At 34.3% G+C, this 23,626-nt stretch overlaps 1 protein-coding gene across 1 annotated transcript; it reads left to right on the forward strand.

The window, feature by feature from the left end:
- The first annotated feature begins 12,994 nt into the window (after positions 1–12,994).
- On the forward strand, positions 12,995–21,742 carry LOC129286368 (uncharacterized). Its single transcript, XM_054922339.1, has 7 exons — positions 12,995–13,082; positions 17,296–17,378; positions 17,636–17,755; positions 17,833–18,122; positions 18,213–18,327; positions 19,054–19,116; positions 21,635–21,742. Exons 1-7 carry the CDS (start codon positions 12,995–12,997, stop codon positions 21,740–21,742), a joined length of 867 nt encoding a protein of 288 aa, XP_054778314.1.
- Positions 21,743–23,626: the final 1,884 nt, after the last annotated feature.

Genomic DNA, 23,626 nt, shown 5'->3' on the forward strand with positions numbered 1-23,626 from the left:
ATTGATTCCTTTATTATTCAAATATCTTTCTCATCTCTCATGATTGTCTCTCATCGATTAAAAAATAAAAGTAAATTCATTGCTTTCAATTTTTCATTTTCATTTTGAATTTAAACTCATCTATCTTCTTTATTTAAAATTTTTTAAACTTCCTATATAAATAATTTTAAATACATGAATTTTAAATATAAAATTTGAAATGTAAAATTTTAAATCTAAAATTCAAATTCAAATACACTCATCCAAATGCTACCTAATGTAAAATGTAATTTTCGAAGCAATAAGGATGTTCTATAAATCAATAATGTGTCAGAAGAAAGAGATGAAGCCAACTTAATTTTGAAATCTTTTAGTTGGATGAATAGAGTCTAGATATTTTGCACAACTATTGAGGCTGTTATGATGATTATTTGTAAGGATTAAAAGTGGTCCTACAAGTAATATTTATTGTCTGATAGTGGCACACAAATGGATTTTTTAAGCCAAAACAAGTCATTTTTATTAATATAAAAATATATGTTACGACTACTAATAGTGAAACCAAAATTAGGAGTGTTCACGGGACGGGACGAGATCAAGACACCCCTATCCCGTGTCCTATCCAAAAAAAAATCGGGATTAAATTTTAGTCTCGTGACCCGTTCTGTCCCAAAAGTCATCCCGTCCTGTTAGAAGTTGGGATGAGACCAGAACAAGATCGGAACTTCCCACCGTCTTGATAAATCAAATAATATCAAAAAAGATCTGGATAATAATATTCATTAAAATTTTAAATTATATAGTTTATTAAGTTTAAAATCAAAACACCACAAGTACATAAATCATAACAATTTAAAGTCAATTATTGAATTACATTAATCACAACTACACATTATAATAGCAAATACAAGTTATCTTTAGGCTATAAGAGTAGCAACAGCAAGCAAGTTAAGCATAATATTAAATCATTGTCTTCTATTTTAGTGAAGATATATTAAGCTAATTACTTTTTTAAAAATAAAGCAAAAGATATGTTATAAATAAAAGTTATTAAATAGATAGATATGAGAATAAATTATATTAATATAATTAATATATTATAAAGAAAGATATCGTCATGTTTACTCAATGTCATTAAAATTATCAATAAAAAAATTTAGTTTTAAATAAGAATTACAAGTATTGAAATTATAATTGATATAATTAATATAAGTATAAATTATATTAATATAATTAATATATTTAAAATAAAAAATAATATATATATATATAATATTTGGGACGGGATGAGATGTCCCGGTGGTAATCCCGTGTCCCGTCCCATCCTGAATTCCTTTCCCGTCCCCTCCTGTAAAGTCTTGTCCTGATTATTTTTAGGCCAGGACAAGACTCGTCCCGATATGATTGGGATGATATTAAGTTAATTGGGATGGATCCAAGCTAAACACCCCTAACCAAAATTAAAAAACAGTCACAAAAGCCTATGCATTACAACTTAAACACCAAGCCTCACACAAAACAAATCCTAACAAGCTACAAAACCAAATACTAACAACTCCTAATCACACAACCTACAAAACCAAATACCAACACAAAACAAAATACAATAAGATGCCAACCTATCCCATCAAGTAGATCCATTAACCACCAATTTCACTTCTTTATTAACGTCTTGTAGAATCTGTAGTAGCAATTCTACATTCTTCAGCATCATTAAGTAATATCAGAACTAGAGGGGGCGTTGGTGATTCCGTCGATCCTATTAGGCACAATCCCTTAATTTGCAGCCTTGTTAACCCTCTAGATGTAAGGATAATAGATACATTTTTAAAGTATCATATATGTTTTAAGAATTATAGTCTTCAACAAGATTCAATCACTGTAGTACTCATTCCATTTACCAAATTAACTTCTCCATTAACTGATGGATTTGAATGATCACAAGTAGTTCTCTCGAAAACAAAAGCTGGTTGTATATGGGGAGTCATCATCCAACATAGAAACAACTTCTAACATAGTTGGCCTATTTATCTGTTGCATACTCTTGTACACATAATAGTCCAATCTTTGTCACCACCCAAAATATGAGTTGTAACTTATGTATAGGTTAAGCTAGTTTGCCTCTAGTTAATCTATCAAGCCTAAAAACTTACACCTTTCACATGAATTACCAAAAAAAAATCCTTTACTCAACTTTTCATCAATCATTGCAAATATCATTATGAAATTAGAATGACAAATCAAAAAAGGAAATAAAGTTTTGTATATATTCAATGACAACACCTCAGCTTGACTCAAATGCTCTCATAGTAGTCACGACATCATAGGTTCCCATAATATTAGTGAACTCTTTACAATATATACTTCATATGCTTATGAAGAAATCTAACCATCACAAGTACTTTTAAAAGAGGAGTGAGTCTATCACTAACTCAATAAGGGTGTAAATAGAAAAGTATGCGGAAGGGATACTAGTACAAAATATGAAATTTATGGGGTACTTTTTACATCGGTTGGAGGGCAAACAGTGTAAAAAACTAAGACGGTGGCATTTTTGTAATTATGTTGAAGTATTTGACTGTTTTTACACCGAGTGGAGGTCCACCTGATGTAAAAAATGAACTTTTTACACTGAGTGGAGTCACCCGGTATAGAAAGTTGCTTTTCTACACCGGGTGGCAAAGTCACTCAGTGTAAAAAGTTTGTTTTTTACACCGGGTGGACCTCTAGCCAATGTAGAAAGCTCACTTTTTACACCGGGTGACTCCACCGGGTGTAAAAAGTTTCTTTTCTACATTAGGTGGAGGTCCACTTGGTGTAGCAAATTTTTTGAATTACCCTCCTTTTTCCTCCCATACAAACTTATATAGTCTCCTTCCCTTTCATTTGTCTATTTTAACCCCCTTCCTTTTTCTCATTTCCTCCTTCATTTCCTCCCCCTCCTCCTCTCGCAGCCGGTGCCCCGCTTTTCCTCTCTCTCTTGCCACCTACCCTCCCCTTTGCCACCCCTCCCCCTCCCTCTCCCTCCTGCACGCCCCCTCCCCCTCCCTCCCCCTTACAGGCCCTTTCCCCCTTCCTTTCCCTCTCCCATGCCCCCTCCCCCTTGCCGCCCCCATCCCCGTCCCCTTACCTCTTCCCCTCTACTCCCCCTCCCCCTCCTCAATGCCTCTGTCTTGCCACTAGTCCTTCTTCCCTCCTCACTCTCTTAGTCCCGAGCTGTTGCTACAGCTGCCGCCACCTAGGTATGTCTTGAATATGAATTTTTAGATTTTATAATGCTTAAATTTAGATTTTAATAGTATTGATTGTTGTTGGGAGTACTGTTAGTGGCTTTATAAGGCCTCAGGTTGTTACATGTGATCATTTATTTGGTCTAAAATTGTTAATTTTTTCATGTAAACTTTTTTAAAACTTTTGGGAAGTCCAATTTTTAAGGGAGACTCTGTCAAATTTTTTTTAAATTCATTCTTTCCTCTAAATTGCTTAAATTTAATTTTTAATGATATTGATTGCTACTGAGAGTGTTGATAGTGGCTTCATAAGGCCTCAGGTTGTTGCATGTGATCATGTATTTAGTTTAAAATTGTTAATTTTCTCATGTAAAATTTTCTAAAACTTTTGAGAAGTTTAATTTTTAGGAGAGACTCTGTCAATTTTTTTTTAAATTCATTCTTTCCTCTAAATTGCTTAAATTTAGTTTTTAATGACATTGATTGTTGCTGGGAGTGTTGTTAGTGGCTTTATAAGGCTTCAGGTTGTTGCAACTAATCATTTATTTGATTTAAAATTGTCAATTTTTTCTTGTAAATTTTTTTTAAAAGTCTTGAGAGATCCAATTTTTAGGGGAGACTCTGCCCATTTTTTTTTCAAATCTTAAGTTAATTAGGAATTTAGTTTCTTGAAATAGTTTAAAGGTAATAACATTAGTTATATTCTTTAGGAGGTGACATATGGATCGTAGTTGGATGAATGCTAGACAAACGAGTGACGAGTATGATAATGGGGTGAAAGAATTTTTGAAATTTGTTAAGAAAAATGTTGTTGACAGTAGTGAAAAGTTCTATTGTCTTTGTGTTAATTGTTTAAATGAGAGGAGACTAGGTGTTGCCAAAATAAGAGAGCACTTAATTTGTGGTGGGATTTGCAAAAGTTATACGATATGGATTTAGCATGGTGAACGATTGGAAAATTATAGTAACACATCTCAATATGTGAAAGTTAATAATCTTGATGATGAAGTAGAAATGAATGAAGATCAGTTAGAGGACATGATCCATGATGTTAGGGAAGAGGCTTTTGAACCAACACATGTGTATGATAACTTGTGCATTGATGTAGAGAAGCCTCTATACCCAAGGTGTATTGATTTTAGTTTTTTATATGGGGTGTTAAAACTGGTTACCTTAAAGGCAAGAGCTGGGTAGAGTAATCAAAGTTTCACATGGTTGCTAGAGTTACTTCAAATAATGTTCTAAAAGGTAATGCACTATCAAATTGTTATTATGATGCCAAGAAGATCTTGTGTTCAATAGGTATGAAGTATAAAAAATACACGCGTGTCCTAATGATTATGTGTTGTACATAAAAGAGCTTGAAGGGGAGGAGAAGTGTCTGAAATGTGAGGCACCATGGTACAAAGAGAAGGGGGCTCCTACAAAGGTCTTATGGTATCTTTCAATTATACGAAGGTTTAAGCATTTGTTTACTAATGATGCAAATAACTTGATGTGGCATGTAAATGAGAGGATATTTGATGGAAAACTTTGACATCTAGCCGATTCTCCTCAATAGAAGAAAATTGATCAATTGTTTCCCAAATTTAGCAATGAGCTAAGGAACTTGAGGCTCAAACTTTCTACCAATGGAATGAATCCTTATGATCGTCTTAGTAGTATACATAGTTCGTGGCCTATTCTTTTGGTGATTTATAATCTATCACCTAGGCTATGCATGAAACGGATGTACATGATTCTATCCATGTTGATTTTGGGACCAAAACAACTTGGAAATGATATTGATATTTACTTAAGACCTTTGATTGAAGATTTGAAAGTATTGTGAGAGGTAGGTGTGGAAGTGTTTGATGCAAATTAGAAGAAGAATTTTAAGTTACATGCTATGATCTTTTGTATTATAAATGATTTTCCTACATATGGAAATTTGTCTAATTATAGTGTGAAAGGTCATAAAGCTTGTCCAATTTGTGAAGAAAGCACAAACTACTATTAACTTTAACATGGAACGAAAACAGTCTACCTTAGCTATTGAAGGTTTCTTAGACGAGATCACTTGTATCGTAAATTGAAGAAAGCTTTTCATAGTCACTAAGAACACAATGATGCTCCAGATGCTTTGACTGAAGATCAAGTATATGAATGTGTAAAAAACATTAATATTGTCTTTAGTAAGACTAAAAAGAATACTGATGCAAAAAGCATATGGAAAAAAAGGTCTATCTTTTTTGACCTCCCATATTGGCACAATCTTGAAGTGAGACATTATATTGATGTTATGCACGTGGAGAAAAATGTGTGTGATAATATTATTGGAATGCTTCTGAACATGCTAGGTAAGGCTAAGGATGGTGTGAATGCAAGATCGGATTTGAAAGAAATGGAAATACGGGAAGACTTATACCCAAGACCAGAAGGTAAATGAACTTATTATCCCCTAGCCTCTCATACATTGTGCAAATATGAGAAAACAAGTTTTTGTGAGTGTTTACATGGAATCAAAGCTCCTTTAGTGTATTCTTCAAATATTATGAAGCTTGTATTTATGAAAGAGTTGAAACTGGTAGGCTTAAAATCTCATGATTGCCATGTCTTGATGCAATAGCTATTATCTTTGACTATTTGAGGCATATTGAAAGAAGATTTAAGACTTACAATAACTAGACTTTGTTTCTTTTTCAATGCTATATGCAATAAAGTTATTGATCCCTATAAACTGGAAGAGTTAAAACAATAAGCTTATACTATGTTATGCCAACTTGAGATGCACTTTCTTCTTACATTTTTTGACATTATGGTTTACTTAATAGTACATCTAGTAAGGGAGGTAAAATTATGGGTCTTGTTTATTTATGATGGATGTGTCCAGTTAAGAGATACATGAAAATACTGAAAGGGTATGTCAGGAATTCATATCAACCCGAAGCATCAATAGTTGAGAAATATGTTACTGAAGAAGCTATGGAGTTTTGTTCTGATTACTTGTCAAGTACAGAATCAATTGGACTTCCTAAATCTCATCATAAGAAAAGGCAATATAGTCAAGGCACACGTGGAATATCAATGAAGAGCATGAATCATGATGAATTACAAAAAGTACATTTATATATCTTGAATAATATTGATAAATTTAAAGATTATATATCTTCTCATAAAGAACTTCTAAAGGAAAAAAATTATCAAATGAGAATGACTGAATAAAAGTTGTTAAAAGAGCACAATAAGACTTTTGTAGACTAGTTTAAGCAGAAAATTTTAAATGAAAGTGTTGTTTCTGATGTAATTAAATGGTTGGCTAGATGTCCTAACTTTGATGTTATATGTTGGAGTGCCTATAATATTAATGGATATTCTTTTTATACAAAGTCCTTGGATGAGAAGAGTATGGTGCAAAATAGTAGAGTTATGATAATGGTTGAAGCCGTACACTTCTCTAGTTCAAAAGATAAGAAACCTAAACTAGCATCCAGAACTTATTTTGGGGTTATTGAAGAGATTTGAAAGGTTAATTATACAAAATTTAGAGTTCTTATTTTCAAATGCAAGTGGGTTGACATCAACAGTATTTGTGATGGTAAGTTAGGATTTATAATAGTTGATCTTAAAAAACTAACTTTGGGAGATGAGCCATTTATTATGGTAGACCAAGCTAAATAAGTTTTTTATGTCACGGATCCAACAAATAAAAATTGGTCAATAGCACTTAAAGGAAAAAGGGTGATTGATAGTGATAATGATCATGAATCAAATTTTGATATTTCTGAAACTGCTAACTTCTCAAGTGAGCTACCAATTTTGGATGTGGTAAATGAAGTAGATGATGAACATGCTATAAGAAATTATCACTATAAAGGGATATGGGAGAATATCCCTATATGAGTTTAGTTTTGAAATTAAAGTATGTTGATTTAGTTTAATTAAATTTATATTGTGAGATTTTTTTTAATTATCTTATCTTTGATTATTTTTTAATTATTTCATTTATTTAAATTAATAAGAATATGAAAAATCAAGGTGATGACACTTAGAGCTAGCCCACCACAAACCAATCAATTGGTAATGTTGCTCCTAGTGAGGAGCCGAGTCAGGGCACCTCTAGTGAGGAGCCAAGTCAAAGCCAGTCTGTGAGGAGGGAGAGACGTGGCACACAATTGAGAGATCTGACTTTAAATAGGAGTGCTAGATGTAGGTTACCAATTTAATTTGACCGGAGATGGAATCTGATAGGGCCATATAAAGCCAAGTTTGTTAGTTTTCTTGGCCTCCTATTGCATATCAAGCCTCCTATTGTGTTTGAGGATTGGCCTGATGTGCCAGATCATGTGAAGGAATAGATTTGGGAAAGTATTTAGGTAAATAATTAAAAATAAAATTTTTTTATGGTTATATATTATTGAGAAATTACTAATTATTATCTTATGTTTTTATTGTAGCTCACATACGATGTTCCATCTAATCAAGATTGTCGACACAAGTTGATTTTTTACTGTGGAACACGTTGGAGAAATTTTAAGACTAATCTTGCTAGAAGATATATCTTTGTCGATGTGCCAGAGGGTCAGGCTCGTCCCAATCCTCTTGATACATACCAGTTCCTTGATAAAGATACTTGAGAAGAATTTGTTAAGATTCAGACTTCTGAAAAAGCTTTCGTTTGTTGATTTTTAATTGATTTAAGTTTTATTTAGATTTACTTCAACTATAAAATCTAAAATTCAATTTGTTAACAGGAGAAACGAGCTAAAGGGCGAGAAATTGCTTGGCAAAATCAATGCCCCCACACCTTGTCTCGTGGAGGTTATACTAGAGCTGATGATATATTGATGACAGAAAAACAAAAGAAGAGAGAAGAAGAAACTAAGTCTGATCCTTCCATACTCCTTTCTCTACCATCACCTGTCTTTCGGGAGGAGAAATGGAGATATGGACATCAGTATAAGAAAGGAGGTTATACAAGTGAGACAGCATGTGAGATTGCTGAGAGGATTGTAAGTAAAATTATTATTTCTTGTCCCATTAAATTTCTATACAATTATATATATTGTTAATTAATATTGTTTTTTTTATATTACAGGATGTTCTTAAGGAGCAACAAGCCCAAGGAAGCTTCATTCCAGAGGGCAGAAATAATATCTTAGTAGTTATTACAGGCAAACTAGAGCATCCGGGTCATGTGAGGGGCATTGCATATGGTGTGGGCATTAAGGACTATTTGGAGCACCTGCACGTCCTAATTCAGGAGGCATAGTAACTAAAGAAGAGCTTGATACATTGATATTCACTGTGAGGCAGCAGACTAAGGATAAGTTTGAAGCTTCATTTATAGCTTGGCTTCTACAAATGAAAGAGCAAATGAAAGAGGAGATGATGAGCATGATAAACTCATGATAGGAGACAACTGTTGAACCAGTTCACACGTCTCCTACATTTCATAATACAAAAGGGATTAATGTTCTTGAGCGTGTGTTAGAGGGTCCTTCTGGTGACAACATTAGAGAATCGTGTGAGATATTTCTAAAAGATCTTGATAGATGCTTGGTTGCTATTGGTAGCATCTACAGCTTGGGGTCAACCATCCACCATAAGCAAATTCAAGATGATCAAGTAAGAGTGGTGGTTACAGATCTAAAAGTGCCAGATACTTTGGTTCTATTCCCTGCTTATGAGGTGAAGACTGTGGTTGAAGCTGTTGGTAATTTTATCCTATGGCCTAAGAGACTTGTGAATTTAGTTCAAGTTATGGTACAAAATTTCATGAATTTTTATTATGTAGCAGCTTGGGGTCAACCATCCACCATAAGCAAATTCAAGATGATCAGGTAAGAGTGGTGGTTACAGATCTAAAAGTGCCAGATACTTTGGTTCCATTCCCTACTGATGAGGTGAAGACTGTGGTTGAAACTATTGGCAATTTTATCCTATGGCCTAAGAGACTTGTGAATTTGGTTCAAGCTATGGTACAAAATTTCATGAATTTTTATTATGTAGCAGCTTCCTAATATATTTTTTTATTAACTACTTCTTGTCTTTTTATTATGTAGAAGCTTTCCTCGTCGAACCTCCCAAAACTTCCACAACCCTTATTGACTCTACATCAGCAAATGATCTTAATGGCATATAATTCATCATTCGAATTCAAGAGTTTAGAAATGGATTCGGAGGTTGTGGGTAAGAAAGACATGATAGTGACAATTGAACAGGAAGATTTGGTTCGACTTCTATCGAATAATTAACTTACCACACCACACATTGAACTATTTATGATGTAAGTATGTTTTTCTTTAATATAATTGCATTGTTGTAAGTAAACTTAATCATCAAGTTTAGTAAACTAATATAATTGCATTGTTATAGGTACCTTCATCATTTGTGCATTACATCGGGCAAAGGTGATAAGTTTGGATTTCTTTGCCCTCATCACATCATAGAGAAAGGTAATACTCCAGAGTTAAGGGCTGAGTACCTCCAATAGAGAATATGTAAAGTCAAAAAGGATGTTTTTATGGCTCCATATGTGCACTCGTAAGGATTAATTTATAATTAATAGTTTTTTTTCAATATGGATTTACTTTAACTTATATCATATTTAGTTGAAACCATTGACAATTATTTGTTCTTTTAATGAAGAGCAATACTGTCATCTTTTTATGCTCCCTCCATTACAAACTTGGGAAAGAAATGAAGAAGACAATAGACTTATAAGAATACTTTTACTAAACTATTTAATTTAATTTTTTTTGAAAATATTATTTACTAACTTGGTGATCTTGATCATAGGACAATGAGAGCATATCAAAATGTAGTCTTACAAAAGCATGGCCATGAGCTGAAGGATTTCACATGGATCGAGCCAAAGGTGATACTATACTTTATTAATATGTTCAATTATTAAGATTTTTTTTACTAATTTCTTATGATTTATTCTATATAGAATCATAGACAACTGGTGAGGATGAACTTGTGCGGTCTATATGTCATGAGACACATACTCAATATCATCACATTGGTCATGACCGAATTTACAAAAGAGAAAAATATATTTTTAAAAGTTTTATTTTATTATGTTATGTGAGATTGATTAATATGCCTATTTTGTGAATCAAATTTTAGATGTTCGATAATTCGGATGCATTTCTTGAAGCTGAAATTGAAGACATTCGCATACGTTAGGCAACTTATTTTGTGGAGGACTTGTGAGGTTTTTTTTTTAGTTTTAGACAAGTTTTAATTTTAATAGTTGACACAATTTAGACAATTGTTAGTTTTTTTTAATAGTTAAATAGTTTTGTATAGTTGATAAATACTTGATAAATAATTGTAAATGAATTAAGCTGTCTGATTTGGCAATTTGTATGCACAGAAATGGGTAAAATTGATAAAATAAATACAATATAAAAAAATAAAATACTTTTTACACTAGTTATTACCATAACCACTGTAGAATATAACATTTTTTACATCAATTATGGTAATAACTAATGTTAAAAGTGTAGTTTTAACATCAGTTAGACTGCCAATCGATGTTAAAAGTTCAAGTAATTTTTTTTATTTTCTTATATATAATTTTCAACATCGGCTTTATAACTGATGTAAAAATTTTAGTTTTTACATCGGGTTTATAACCGATGTAGAAAGATGAACTTTCTACACTCACTGGAACAACATCGCCTTTTTAACCTCTGTAAAAAGTTATTTTTGTACTAATGGGAATCAAAGATGCATAAGAGTTTTTTGCAAATGAATTTTAATGAGACGAGTCAAGGCCAACATATTCAAATATTCTTAAAATATATTTTTTGTGATAAGGAGAAGAAAACAAAATTTGACAACACTTCCTATCAATGAACCAAACAATCATATAACAATTGCAAACACGGCATCTTTCACATCCAATCATGCCAGACAATCATATCATTCAATCACAACAATTGTTCTAGACAATCATATTACTAAACATTCAATTGCAATGGCATTTCAATCAACACTTGTCTCCAATCTTGGTGGGGAATAATTATCCCACCTACAACATCCTATATGTATTTACACTACTACAGAAAGATGTATAATTGATGCCCTATAATTGACGTTTATTTAAAAAAATGATAAATAAAAAGGCAGAGAATACTTGATGGTTTCTACGAAACAAGCGTCAAATATTTAAGTAAATACTTGACGGTTATTTAAAGATAACCGTCAAGTATATATATTTGATGTTTTTTATAAATAACCATCATATAAAGCAAAAATTTACACGTCGGTCTTCAATAAACAAACGTCAAATTAATAGTAGAAAAAAAAATTAAATTTTTTCACATACTTGACGCTTGTTTTGAAATAACCGTCAAATTTGTCTGCCATATACTTGACGGTTGTTTTAAAACAAGCGTCAAATATGTAATACTTGACAATTATTATGAAATAACCGTCAAGTATTGTCATTTAAATTCCCTCCAGATTTCTTTTTCGCTCTCCATTTCTGCAAATCTTTCGTCTTCAGAAATAAACCCAGAGCCACCGAAACCCATTTTTCATCACTCTAACTGCCAAAAAACACGTTTTCGGTCTCGATTCTTGAGGGGTTTTTGATTCTCGGCCTCCATAAGTCTCGTGGGCACTCGTTCATTGGGATTCTCGGTCTCTATCACTCTACATCAGACTCTCGTCTCTGTTTTTCTGCACAGTCGGTGTTCCCTCTTCTTGTTGAGGTAGGTTCTTGCTTTCCCAATCATTAATCTTCATTTTGAATGTATGGGTTGTTGATTTTGATTTTCATACATAATAAATAATTTTTGTGTTATTTATTTTGATTTGCATTGTTGTTCTTCTCAGTGAGTGTTTGAAGTTTTGAGTTTTTGGGTACTTAATTATTGAATTAAGGGATCATCCAATTTTTTTGTTGATATGAGGAGATTCATTAAGGATATGAAAATAGTATACCACCTAATTACCTTGTTTTAAATATTTTTGATATTTTAAATTGATATTTATATAGTGTTTGATGTGGTTTAATATGATTTTAATTAAAATTGAGTTTCTTATTAATGTTGTTATTATTGTTGTTGGATCATATATAGTCTCATTATGGATAACTTGATTTTTTTAAAGGCATAAAGACCTGGTAATACTCATTTTAAGCCGTTATATATACTATCAATTTTTTTTAAAATTATTCTTGAATATAACTTTATGTGTTTGTTGTTGTTGTTGTCATTTAGATTAATAGGAAGAGGGGATAAGGCCCGGGAAACTCTCTTTTTTAAGTTGTTATGATGTCGAAATTATTTCAATGGCTAGCATTAAAATATAATTATTAGTTTTAAACAAGATTAAAGAGGGAATGTGCAAACATGTGGTTAGTGACTTATTGACTAATTGATCTTTGTATCTAATTCTCCCACTATCTAGGAGTAGTCAAAGTCATTAATCATATTTCCCTCTTAATCTTTCTAGGAATTATGGATAAGGAATGGATGTCTGTCAATCGTCTATCCAAGGAATATTGGGATGGGGTGGCAAATTTTGTTAAGCTTGCAGTTAAGCATGCGGAGGATCCTACTAGGATTGTTTGCCCATGTTTAAAGTGTGGTCTTGTGAAGCGGGTTAGTCTAGATACTTGTGAAGAACACCTCGTGATTAATGGGATGGATCAAAGTTACAAATGTTGGACAATGCATGGAGAGACAAGAGATGATATTGGTTGCAGCCAGAAGCATAGTAAAAGCTGTGCATCATCTCCTGATGATTTTGACACGTGCACACTTGAGGAAGATTGTCTTGAACAGATGGCTAAAGCAGTTGAAGAGGACCTCGAGGATTATCCGGAAATGTTTGAGAAGTTGAAAAGTGATGCGGAGACACCGTTGTATGCTGGTTGTAGTGCATCAAAGTTGTCAGCAATGTTAAAATTGTACAACATGAAGGCAAAACATGGATGGAGTGATGCAAGCTTTACTGAGTTGCTTGGGTATTTGAAAGTAGAATTACTTCCTAAGGAAAATGAGCTTCCTTGTCGAACATATGATGCAAAATAAGTATTGCGATCAATTGGCATGAGTTATGAAAAGATACACTCGTGCCCTAATGATTGCCTTTTATTTTGGAATGAATATGCGTCGTTAACCGAGTGTCCGAAGTGTAATGCCTCACACTACAAGCAGAATGGATCAAGTCCCGTGAAGGCACTATGGTATTTTCCAATCATGCCTAGATTTAGACGCATGTATAGCAGTGCAGAAATTGCGAAAAACTTAACATGGCATGCGGATGAAAGGATAAAAGATGGCATGCTTCGTCATCCTGCTGATTCTCCACAATGGAGAAAGATTGATTATGAGTACCCTGAATTTGGGGAAGAGAGTAGGAATCTATGCCTTGCATTGTCTACCGACGGGATGAATCCTCATGGGATTCAAAGTAGTAGCCACAGCACTTGGCCAGTCATTTTGGTGATTTATAACCTTCCTCCATGGCTTTGCATGAAGCGCAAGTATATGATGTTGTCCATGCTAATTGCGGGACCTAAGCAACCTAGGAATGACATAGACATATATTTGGCTCCTCTAATTGATGACTTGAAGATCATGTAGGAGTCAGGTATAGAGGTATATGATGGGTATAGAGAAGAAAGATTTAATTTAAGAGCTATGCTCTTCGGTACAATCAATGACTTTCCTGCTTATGGCAATCTATCAGGGTATAGCATTAAAGGGCAACTTGGATGCCCTATTTGTGAAGAGGGAACACATTCTATAAGGCTTCAACATGGGATGAAGAATGTTTACCTTAGCCACCGTAGGTTTTTACACCAAGAACATCATTATCGACGGTTGAGAAAAGCGTTCAATGGAAATCCAGAAGAAGGTAAGACACCTTTGCCGTTAACTGGTGATGAGTTGTTTGAGAAGATTAAGGATTTGGATATTGAATTTGGCAAACCATTTGCAAGGCACCTTGGGACAACCGGATGGAAGAAGAGATCTATTTTCTTTGAACTCCCTTATTAGACCACCTTGGATGTTCGGCATTTTCTTGATGTCATGCATATTGAAAAAAATGTCTGTAAGAGTCTTATTGGGACTTTACTCCAAGTGTCAGGAAAAACAAAAGATGGCATAAAAGCAAGGTTGGACATGGTCTCTTTAGGAATAAGAGAAGAATTAGCACCCCAAGATAAGGGGAACCGTACCTTTCTCCCTCTGGCAGCTTATACGCTATCTAAGAAAGAGAAAACTGCATTTTGTGAGTTCCTTAATGTAGTTAAAGTTCCTGAGGGTTACTCTTCAAATATAAAAAATATTGTATCAATGAAAGATTTGAAGTTGAAGGGCTTAAAGTCTCACGATTGCCATGTTTTAATGGAGGATTTCATTCCAGTTGCTATACGTGCAATTTTACCCCTTAAAGTATGAGGGACGATCACTAAGTTATGTTTGTTTTTTAAGTCCATTTGAAGTAAAGTGATTAACCCACATAAGTTGCCAAGGTTGCAAGCTCGAATTGTATTAACACTGTGTGAGCTTGAGATGTATTTTCCACCGGCATTCTTTGATATTATGATCCACCTAACTGTTCACTTGGTTAGGGAGGTTCAAATGTGCGGGCCTGCTTATTTAAGATGGATGTATCCTATTGAGCGCTATATGAAGATTTTGAAAGGATATGTGAAAAATCGAAGTCGACCGGAGGGTTGTATTGTTGAACGGTATATTTGTGAAGAGGCTGTTGACTTTTGTACTGAGTACCTGAGTCATATTAGCTATGTTGGGCTTCCAAAGTCTCGACATATGGGTAGAATAAGTGGAGAAGGGATCATGGGAAACAAAGTCATTACTATGTCAAGTGTACAGTGGGAGCAAGCCCACTTATATGTGTTGCACAACACTGAAGAGGTTGAAGAGTATGTAGACAAGCATATGGCTGAACTTAGGAGGGACAATCTCAATAAATCAGAAATTTGGTATGCTAGGGAACACAACAAAACTTTTACAAGATGGTTTAAGGAGCACATTCTTCAAAAGTTAAATGTTGATTCCAATTCAGTTTCTAACAAATTGAGATGGTTAGCTAACGGTCCAAGCAGACAGGCCATTTCTTACACTGCTTACCTTGTCAACGGATACACATTTTATACAAGGGAGCAAGATGATAGGAGCACAATGCAAAATAGTGGTGTAACTCTTGTAGCTCATTCCATGCATATTTCCAGCACTAAGGATAAAAATCCTATCTATGCAAACATGTCATACTTTGGTGTAATTAAGCATATATGGGATTTAGATTACATATCCTTTCGAGTTCCAATCTTTGGGTGCAAGTGGATTGATTGAAAAAATGGCTTGAAATTTGATTACCAATTTGGCTTTGTATAAGTCAATTTAAATAAGGAAGGGTATAAGGATGAGCCTTTTATTTTAGCGCAACAAGCCAAACAATTGTTTTATGTCCCTGACCCTGCTAATAAGGGGTGGTCTATTCTTATGTTACATGAAAAAATAAATGAAAATGTAGCAATTGAAGATGACCCATTCGAAGGGACATCAAATCAAAGTAACGACACTGTTGATGAAGCTCTATACATGAGAAATGATCACAATGAAGGCATTTGGATTTCAAAGAGGGGTAAATTATTTCAGCATAAGAAGAAAATATTTCAAGGAGGGGGAAGTAAAAAACCCAAGTCAAGGAAACGAAAAAGAGCAACTTGAACATGTAACCTTTGAATTAATTATGCCATTTTTGTTTCATGTTTGAATTAATATAGTCGATTATATTTGAATTAATCATGGTTGATTAATTTTTTGAATTAATCATGGTTGATTAATTTTGAAATTTTATTGTGTTACAGGTAAATGGCTTCAGATTCTGAGTCCACTGAAATCCCTCCATCAGATCCCACTACAACTTGTACTGATGCTCCGTTGTTACAAAAAAAATTGGAACAGGAATATTACAATATCCAGCGAGGCCTAACAATAATGGAAGAAGTCACAAAAACAAGAGCAGCAGGGAAAAAATATCAGTGCAGTGGAACAAGAAAGGCCAAGCCATCAAATCTGCAAAGTTTATAAGTTATATTGGGGTTGTGGCAAAGACAACTGTACCTATCACGTAGAAATCTTGGCGCAAAGTTGATCAAGCCACGAAGGACATTGTTTGGGAGACTGTATCTGTAAGTTGCATTTGACTAAGTTATATTCTATTATAATATTATAAATTGATGCACCTAACATATTTATTTTATTTTACAGTCAGGATTTGAAATAGACGAGAGCAAGAAGGATTTTGTCCTTCAAAAGGCTGGGAGGGCATTACGGTCTTTCAGACATTTTATTACACAAAAATATTTGAAAGACCCTGATGCTGAATTTGTAGCCCAAGTTCCTCCCCTATTACAGCCTTTAGTAAAGCAAGAAGATTAGGATGCTTTTGTTGTCTCTCGGCGCGAGAAGGAATTTAAGGTATTTATGTTTCTAAAATTTAAATTTTAGTGCCTTTTATTGAATATATCTATGTGTACTAACAGGATATTTTTGTTATTGATTAAAGGAACTGAGCGCCCAAAATAAGAAGAGAGTGGCCAAGAATGAATACCCTTACAGAGCAGGGAGGTTAGGGTATGCAGGCGTGGAGCAGAAAGAAGTTGAGGCCGAGGGATCGGATGTTACTATATCCCGCCAAAGACTCTGGGCATTGGCACGAACAAATAAAGATGGAGTGATTGACAACCCTCATGTGAAAGAGGTTGCTGAAAAAATTGTAAGTGTTATTCTTATCTATCAATTAATAAATGATTATTAAAAGGCATACTAATTAGCTCTACTTTTCACAGGATTCCCTCTCTCAAGAAGTATCACAGGGCAAGCTTCCTGAGCATGAGGATATCTTAGCTAGAGCGTTGGGGACCCCTGACCACCCTGGTCGTGTTAGGGGTGTTGGCTTCGGTGTCACAAAGAAGCAATACTTTGGCAAGATTAAGAAGCGAACATCGGCTTCTTCATCCGAGGTCCAAGAGTTGAGAGAAGAGCAAGCTGTTATGAAGCAACAGCTAGAAGCCCAAGCAAAGTTAATTGACATGCTATTGAAGGCCAGATCCCTGGGAGGCTTTTGGGTGACGTTAGCCCCAGCGGAAAAGATAGCTGCACAGTCCCTTCAGACAAAATACCCGAGGTAATGCATTTTCTCTTTTAAATTTGCTCAACTAATTTTTTATCTAAACAACTAACATTCTTCATTTATTTAGGGCGAGAATGACTGCAACTGTTTAGCAGACAATCCGTCACGCAAAGTAGTTGCAACGGGACGCGTGTATAACATTGCCGGGACACAATCCATAACCTTCCCTCCCGCCCGATTGCATTAGGGTTTCCTTGCTTGTTGCAATCGACCCCAAGTATCCATTACCTTATCCTACCGATGAGATGCAGACGGTAGGAGATGCGTTGGGGAGCTTCGTTGCATGGCCCAGCCACCTTGTTATGGTTGGTACACCAAAGCCGACAAAGGACCCAAAGCTGCCAAAGGACCCCTTGCCACCAAAGAAAAAGGTATATATGATTTATATAATTATTTAAAATCTTTAATATATATATATATATATATGTCTAACTTTTTCATTGTATAGCCAAGGGGGAAAAGCAAATTGAAGGATAAGGTGTCGGGCCATACTAAAGAGTCAGTCACGGTTTCGCAACATGCAGTGCCTATGCCTGTTGTAGAAAACAAATTCCGTGACTCTCTTGAGACCTATGCTTCGGCTACGAGGATGATTCGTCAAGAGCCGATAGGGGATATCATTAATTTTGACGATGGGCTATTTGGTAGAGCATCATTTGAAGTCGTTCGGGATGAAATTTTGAATGAAATCCTCAAGCACGATATGGCGAGCACTAGTTTGATGACTTTCTACATGAGGTAATTCTTCAACATTTATTAGTTAATTTCTTGAATTATTTATGTGTGTGAGTATGCAAGCATATTAACTTGTATATTTTTTCACCCAAGTCACCTTTATACCTCATTCGTGGTTCCTGGTGGCCTCGAGTCAAAGATCAAGCTGGTTAATCCTCATGATGTCTCTCCCCACAATAATATTACAAAGGAAGCCCTTGAAAATCAAGCAAGAATGCTTTCGGATCAATTTCGAGAAAGGAGAGCAACGAAGGATACTTTATTTCTCGCTCCTTACTGCCAAGGGTGAGTTGTTAATATTTGTTATGAGTAAATATTTTTTTATATTTATTTGTTTGGTAACATGTGCTGTTTCTTGTTAGGGGACACTGGATGCTTATTGTGGTTAATCCTGTTGCTCCAAAAATATGGTATCTCGATCCCCTTAATGGAGAGCCAAGCAATAGGGAAGATATGGTGGTACTTTTTAATGAGTAAGTTAGATTTTTTTACTTGTTATTTCTTTTTAATTTTAGTTTTCATTCATATATATTTCTCACATTCATTCCATAATTCCTTCTTAGAGCTGTGGTGTTGTATCGCACTGCGACCGACATGACTGTGTCCCCTAAGATGAGGGCATTCGAATCTTCAGAGAAATGGGTCACTGTTAAGGTATTCATTTAATTGGTCAAGTTTTTAATCAAGAAATTGTCTCATTATATTTTACAATTTCATTGATATGTTTTTTTTTATAGTGTCCATTCCAGCCAGATCAGAGCAATGACTGTGGTTATTGCTTGATGAAGTTCATGAAAGACATTATCACTCATGCCCCTACCATATTATCTAACAAGGTATATATATAAAATTTAATTACACTTCAATTATAAATTTTAAACAATTTTAATTAGCTACCTATTAACTTGAAATTGTTGTAACTATTTGCTTACAGTACTTCGAGGACGTCTATTGCGTTCATTATACGATTGCACATGTAGAAGAGGTCCTTGAAGAGGTGGCCCAATGTGTTTTCAATATGTGGGTAGCAACAGTAGTTAGGCTGGTACAATAGTTAGTTACATTTATATACACATTTTTGGGCCAATTTTTATGGGATAGGCCACTTAATTTTGAAACATTAGTTTGCAAATAAGTTTAGATTTTAAGGTTAAATGTATAGGAATTTTTATGTTAATTAGATAGGAGATACTATTACAAACATTCATTATATTGCATTATTTTCGCTGCTGGCTGGCTGTTTTTTATCTTTATCTGTATCTTTATGCAGGGGGCTGCTTTAAAAGCAGCTACCATATAAAAAAATTATGTCATTAATATTTGACGGTTATTTCAAAATAACCATCAAGTATCAATATAGTTGACGCTTGTTTCAAAACAAGCGTCAAGTATTTGTAAATACTTGACGGTTATAAGGAAACAAGCGTCAAGTATTTATGGCCAAAAGAACATTGGCCATAAATACTTGACGCTTGTTTTGAAACAAGCGTCAAGTATTTATGCTGGGAAGTGTATATTTACTTCATATACTTGACGGTTGTTTTCAAATAACCGTCAAGTATAAGATTAATACTTGACGGTTTTTAACCGTCAAGTATTATTTCTTTAATATATGTCGCACCCTTACTTGACGGTTAAAAACCGTCAAGTATTGGGAAAAATAAGCGTCAAGTATGGGTATTTTCTGTGGTAGTGTTATATTTGATGTATAATGGTGAGGTATAATTGCCCCACCAACAACATGGTATACGTTTTTATCTTCAACGTGTAACGGTAGGGAATAATCATCCCACCAATGTAAAATATAATGTCTATCAGGTTATATATAACTTATGGTGAAGAATAGCTGTCTCACCTAGTAGTATTTGCATACATACATACATAACTTGTTAAATAAATGAGAATAGAGGAGGATAGAGTGAAATTGAATAAAAAGAACAATGGAAAATATAAATAGTGGAATAAAATACTTCTTTTCTGTATGTAGAAAATAGTTAAATTTAATTTTGGAAACATGATAATTGAAATTTGTTATAAAAGAGAGAAGATAAAAAAATATAATAATATGGTAGTTGTAACAATATCAATACTAATAGTAGTCATTATCTTCTCCATCATGCAATCACCACCTAGTATAAAATCCAAGGGAATTGTAACAGCCCTCCACTCACCCCGCCTACCCAAGGTCTTTTGCGGCGCTGGACACTCTCCCCCCAGGCCCCACAACAGGAGGACCTCACCCCTTACGGTGAGCATCAAGAGACAAAGGCTTCCCCGCAGTAGTGTGCGGATTATTCCCCTTGCGAGGAGCCTCCCCAGGTTCGATCCTCCAACCTCTCCTACATAACAAAGTTGAGGCTGAACCTGGTACCATTGAACCTTTTAATGTAACAGCCCTCCGCTCACCCCGCCTACCCGAGGTCTTTTGCGGCGCTGGACACTCTCCCCCCAGGCCCCACAACAGGACGACCCCACCCCTTACGGTGAGCATCAGGAGACAAAGGCTTCCCCGCAGTAGTGTGCGGATTATTCCCCTTGCGAGGAGCCTCCCCAGGTTCGATCCTCCAACCTCTCCTACATAACAAAGTTGAGGCTGAACCTGATACCATTGTTCAATGGTATCAGGTTCAGCCTCAACTTTGTTATGTAGGAGAGGTTGGAGGATCAAACCTGGGGAGGCTCCTCGCAAGGGGAATAATCCGCACACTACTGCGGGGAAGCCTTTGTCTCCTGATGCTCACCGTAAGGGGTAGGGTCGTCCTGTTGTGGGGCCTGGGGGAGAGTGTCCAGCGCCGCAAAAGACCTCGGGTAGGCGGGGTGAGCGGAGGGCTGTTACAGGAATCATAATTTACATCAACTAGAATGAATTCCAAAATAATATTTCAACCAAATTTGACTCAACCATTTATTCCTCTGTTTCATGACATCAACAAATAGAGTGACATAAAATTTTTGCGTTGGCTTCCCAAATAGAGAAGAAAAAAGCAAATAAATGAGTTGTTCAAGTTCAAAAGGATAGCAAAGATGAAAATGAGTAATGCCACCTTGCTATTTATACACTTATCTGTTGATATCAATAGTATAGATCCCTTTTGTTACCATTTTATGACCCAGCAGCTCCAACTAAAAAAATTTCACCAGTATCACCTAGAATTTAGTAAGGCATAAGAACACTATTTTAAACACTAGAGTTTAATTCCTATCATGAATAAAATATATCCTATGATATTGAGATCCTAATTCATAGTTTGATTTTAATATTTTCACAACCAATTTACAATTTATTCTTTCCAACCTAATTCTTGCTTTTGAGTTTGAGAATTTCTTGTAGAGAAGGGAGTTGTGAGGGTTAAATAAGTCAGAAAAAAATATTTTTTGCAAGATTAGTCACCTTCAAAGGGATTGAAGATCCAAATTAAAACTTCTAAGGCAGCCATTAGAATTTATGCTGAAAAGGGACGAAGATAAGAATTTTGTATAAAGATAACAATAATTAAATGTCAAATTGTATAAAGATAACAAGACGTGCTGGCTTGAATAGCTTGAAGGTATTGAAAGATAATGAAAGAGGGTGCAAGAAATTAAACAAGCACATGAAGATAGGAAGAGTGCATACCGTCTGAATATGGTGAAGGAAAAGAAATAATAGCCAAGGAAATAGAGGTTAATCACATTGTGAAAGTCATGGTTTAAGTCATGGCGGCCAAGGAACACTAAGAAAACAAAAAGAATAGGATCTAGGGTTTTCCATTTGTCAGATCTACGATATAGATTTAGATAATTTTTTTATTTTGTTTTCAGTTAGTTTTTATAAACAATTCAAGTTCAATAATATTAAATATCTCTTTTAAAAAAATATTGAAGAATCTTATTTACTGAGATATATATCTAATTGATTTTTTTATAAAACCTCTAGAGGGTTTAAAATTTGAAACACAAACACTCTATTTTTTTATTTAATCCTATTTTTATTTGAATTATCACATTCTCTCTCCCTTAAAAAAATTCGGTCCCAAATTTTAAATATATATTACACCAAATGTGTTTTTTTCCCCTTTTACACTTGTGTGGTCTCACAAGTGGTTACTTCCAATTTTTTTTTTTTTTTGGGGCCATCACTTGTACCCACTACACGCCCGCGTACTATTTCTCAATTTTGTTGACATATAAGTTATTCGTCCATTCGATTCACGTACCATTAAGCTTGTGTGAATGCCTAGGCAAATGTTTTTTTTGGTGTTGTGCATAAAAAATAAGACAAAATTTTCAAAGCTTGAAGAAATGGCTTAATAATTTAACTACTATTTCCACACCCCCAACTTCAAGGATATCATTGGCATGAAATATGAGATGAATTTATATTTCATAAGCCTTGATTAATCAGGGATTAAACTAAAATGTCCATATATGTGAGTTATATATACTAATAAAGTTCATAAAGTTTTAAACATTTTGTAGAAATTTCAACAAAGTCTACCTTATAGTTCGGACCTTTCAAAATTTTTACAACAACTACAGAACCTGTCAACTAAATCACTAAGGAGTCTAGCTCTATTCCAGCAATTTGCATAATAACAAAATAAGATTTGGATCTAATAGTGGTATATGTGGAGCATTAACTTACAATTTACAAAATATAGTACAAAATTTCACCAAAAAGAATAATTACAATGTGCTTCTTTTATTCCAAAAAGTAATGGGGTCTCTCAATGATCCACAAGTGATGTAGGGTCAGGTACCATATTTGAAACTAAAGAAATTTTTGGTGAGTTTCGTTCCAGTCAAAATTATCAAAGATTATGAAAATAGTAACCAATAAACTTAACTCGAGATGACTTACTAGAATAATGAAATGCCTACTTAAATCAGTAATAACCAGTGAATTTTATCCATAATATAATTATGAAATTCAATAAATGCCATTAGTATCATATAAGCGTTCACCTAAAAAAAGTGCAAATAATAAAATATAAATGTTTGCATTAATAATGAAATTCAATTAAGTACTTTTGGAAAATTAATAGATGAATAACAAATTTTATTTTACATTTAGAAAGACTTGATCAGAACGAATAATAAATGTGAACACACATTCTATGAGGATAAATAATCAATCAAATGCAGCTTAAGGGTACAAAATAATCAAACGTGGTTCAAAGCCACGAAACAAGTGCAGCATTGGCCACAAAACAAGCATGAGAATAATGTTCACGAATATCCATCCCTTCATTCCACATGCGTTAGCCCATGCATGACGCTAGCACCTCCTACAAATACCCTATTAGCTAGGTGTACCATGTATGGAATAATGGAACTACGGTTAGCATTTAGTATTTTGAACTTAGTCTCCCTTAGTAAAAATCAAGCATGTATGGAATACAAAAATAGTTTCAACATCTTCACTAGAAAATACCATCCAACTATCGTTTTTCTATTATCTGAATATTTTATGATTTTCTTCATACATGAATTATTTCAATAAAATTTATCTCAACATAAAATTAAAT

This window comes from Prosopis cineraria, unplaced genomic scaffold (genome assembly GCF_029017545.1).
Source record: "Prosopis cineraria cultivar Desert tree isolate PC_DT_omini unplaced genomic scaffold, ASM2901754v1 PC11, whole genome shotgun sequence".
In the NCBI taxonomy this organism is placed as follows: Eukaryota; Viridiplantae; Streptophyta; class Magnoliopsida; order Fabales; family Fabaceae; genus Prosopis; species Prosopis cineraria.

Coding starts and splice junctions, on each gene's coding strand:
- LOC129286368 (XM_054922339.1), top strand. CDS start 12,995: ATGGCTAAAGCAGTTGAAGAGGACCTCGAGGATTATCCGGAAATGTTT. Junction 13,083..17,295: donor GGAGACACCGTTGTATGCTG/GTTGTAGTGCAT, acceptor ATGCTATTGAAG/GCCAGATCCCTGGGAGGCTT. Junction 17,756..17,832: donor CCTTGCCACCAAAGAAAAAG/GTATATATGATT, acceptor TTCATTGTATAG/CCAAGGGGGAAAAGCAAATT.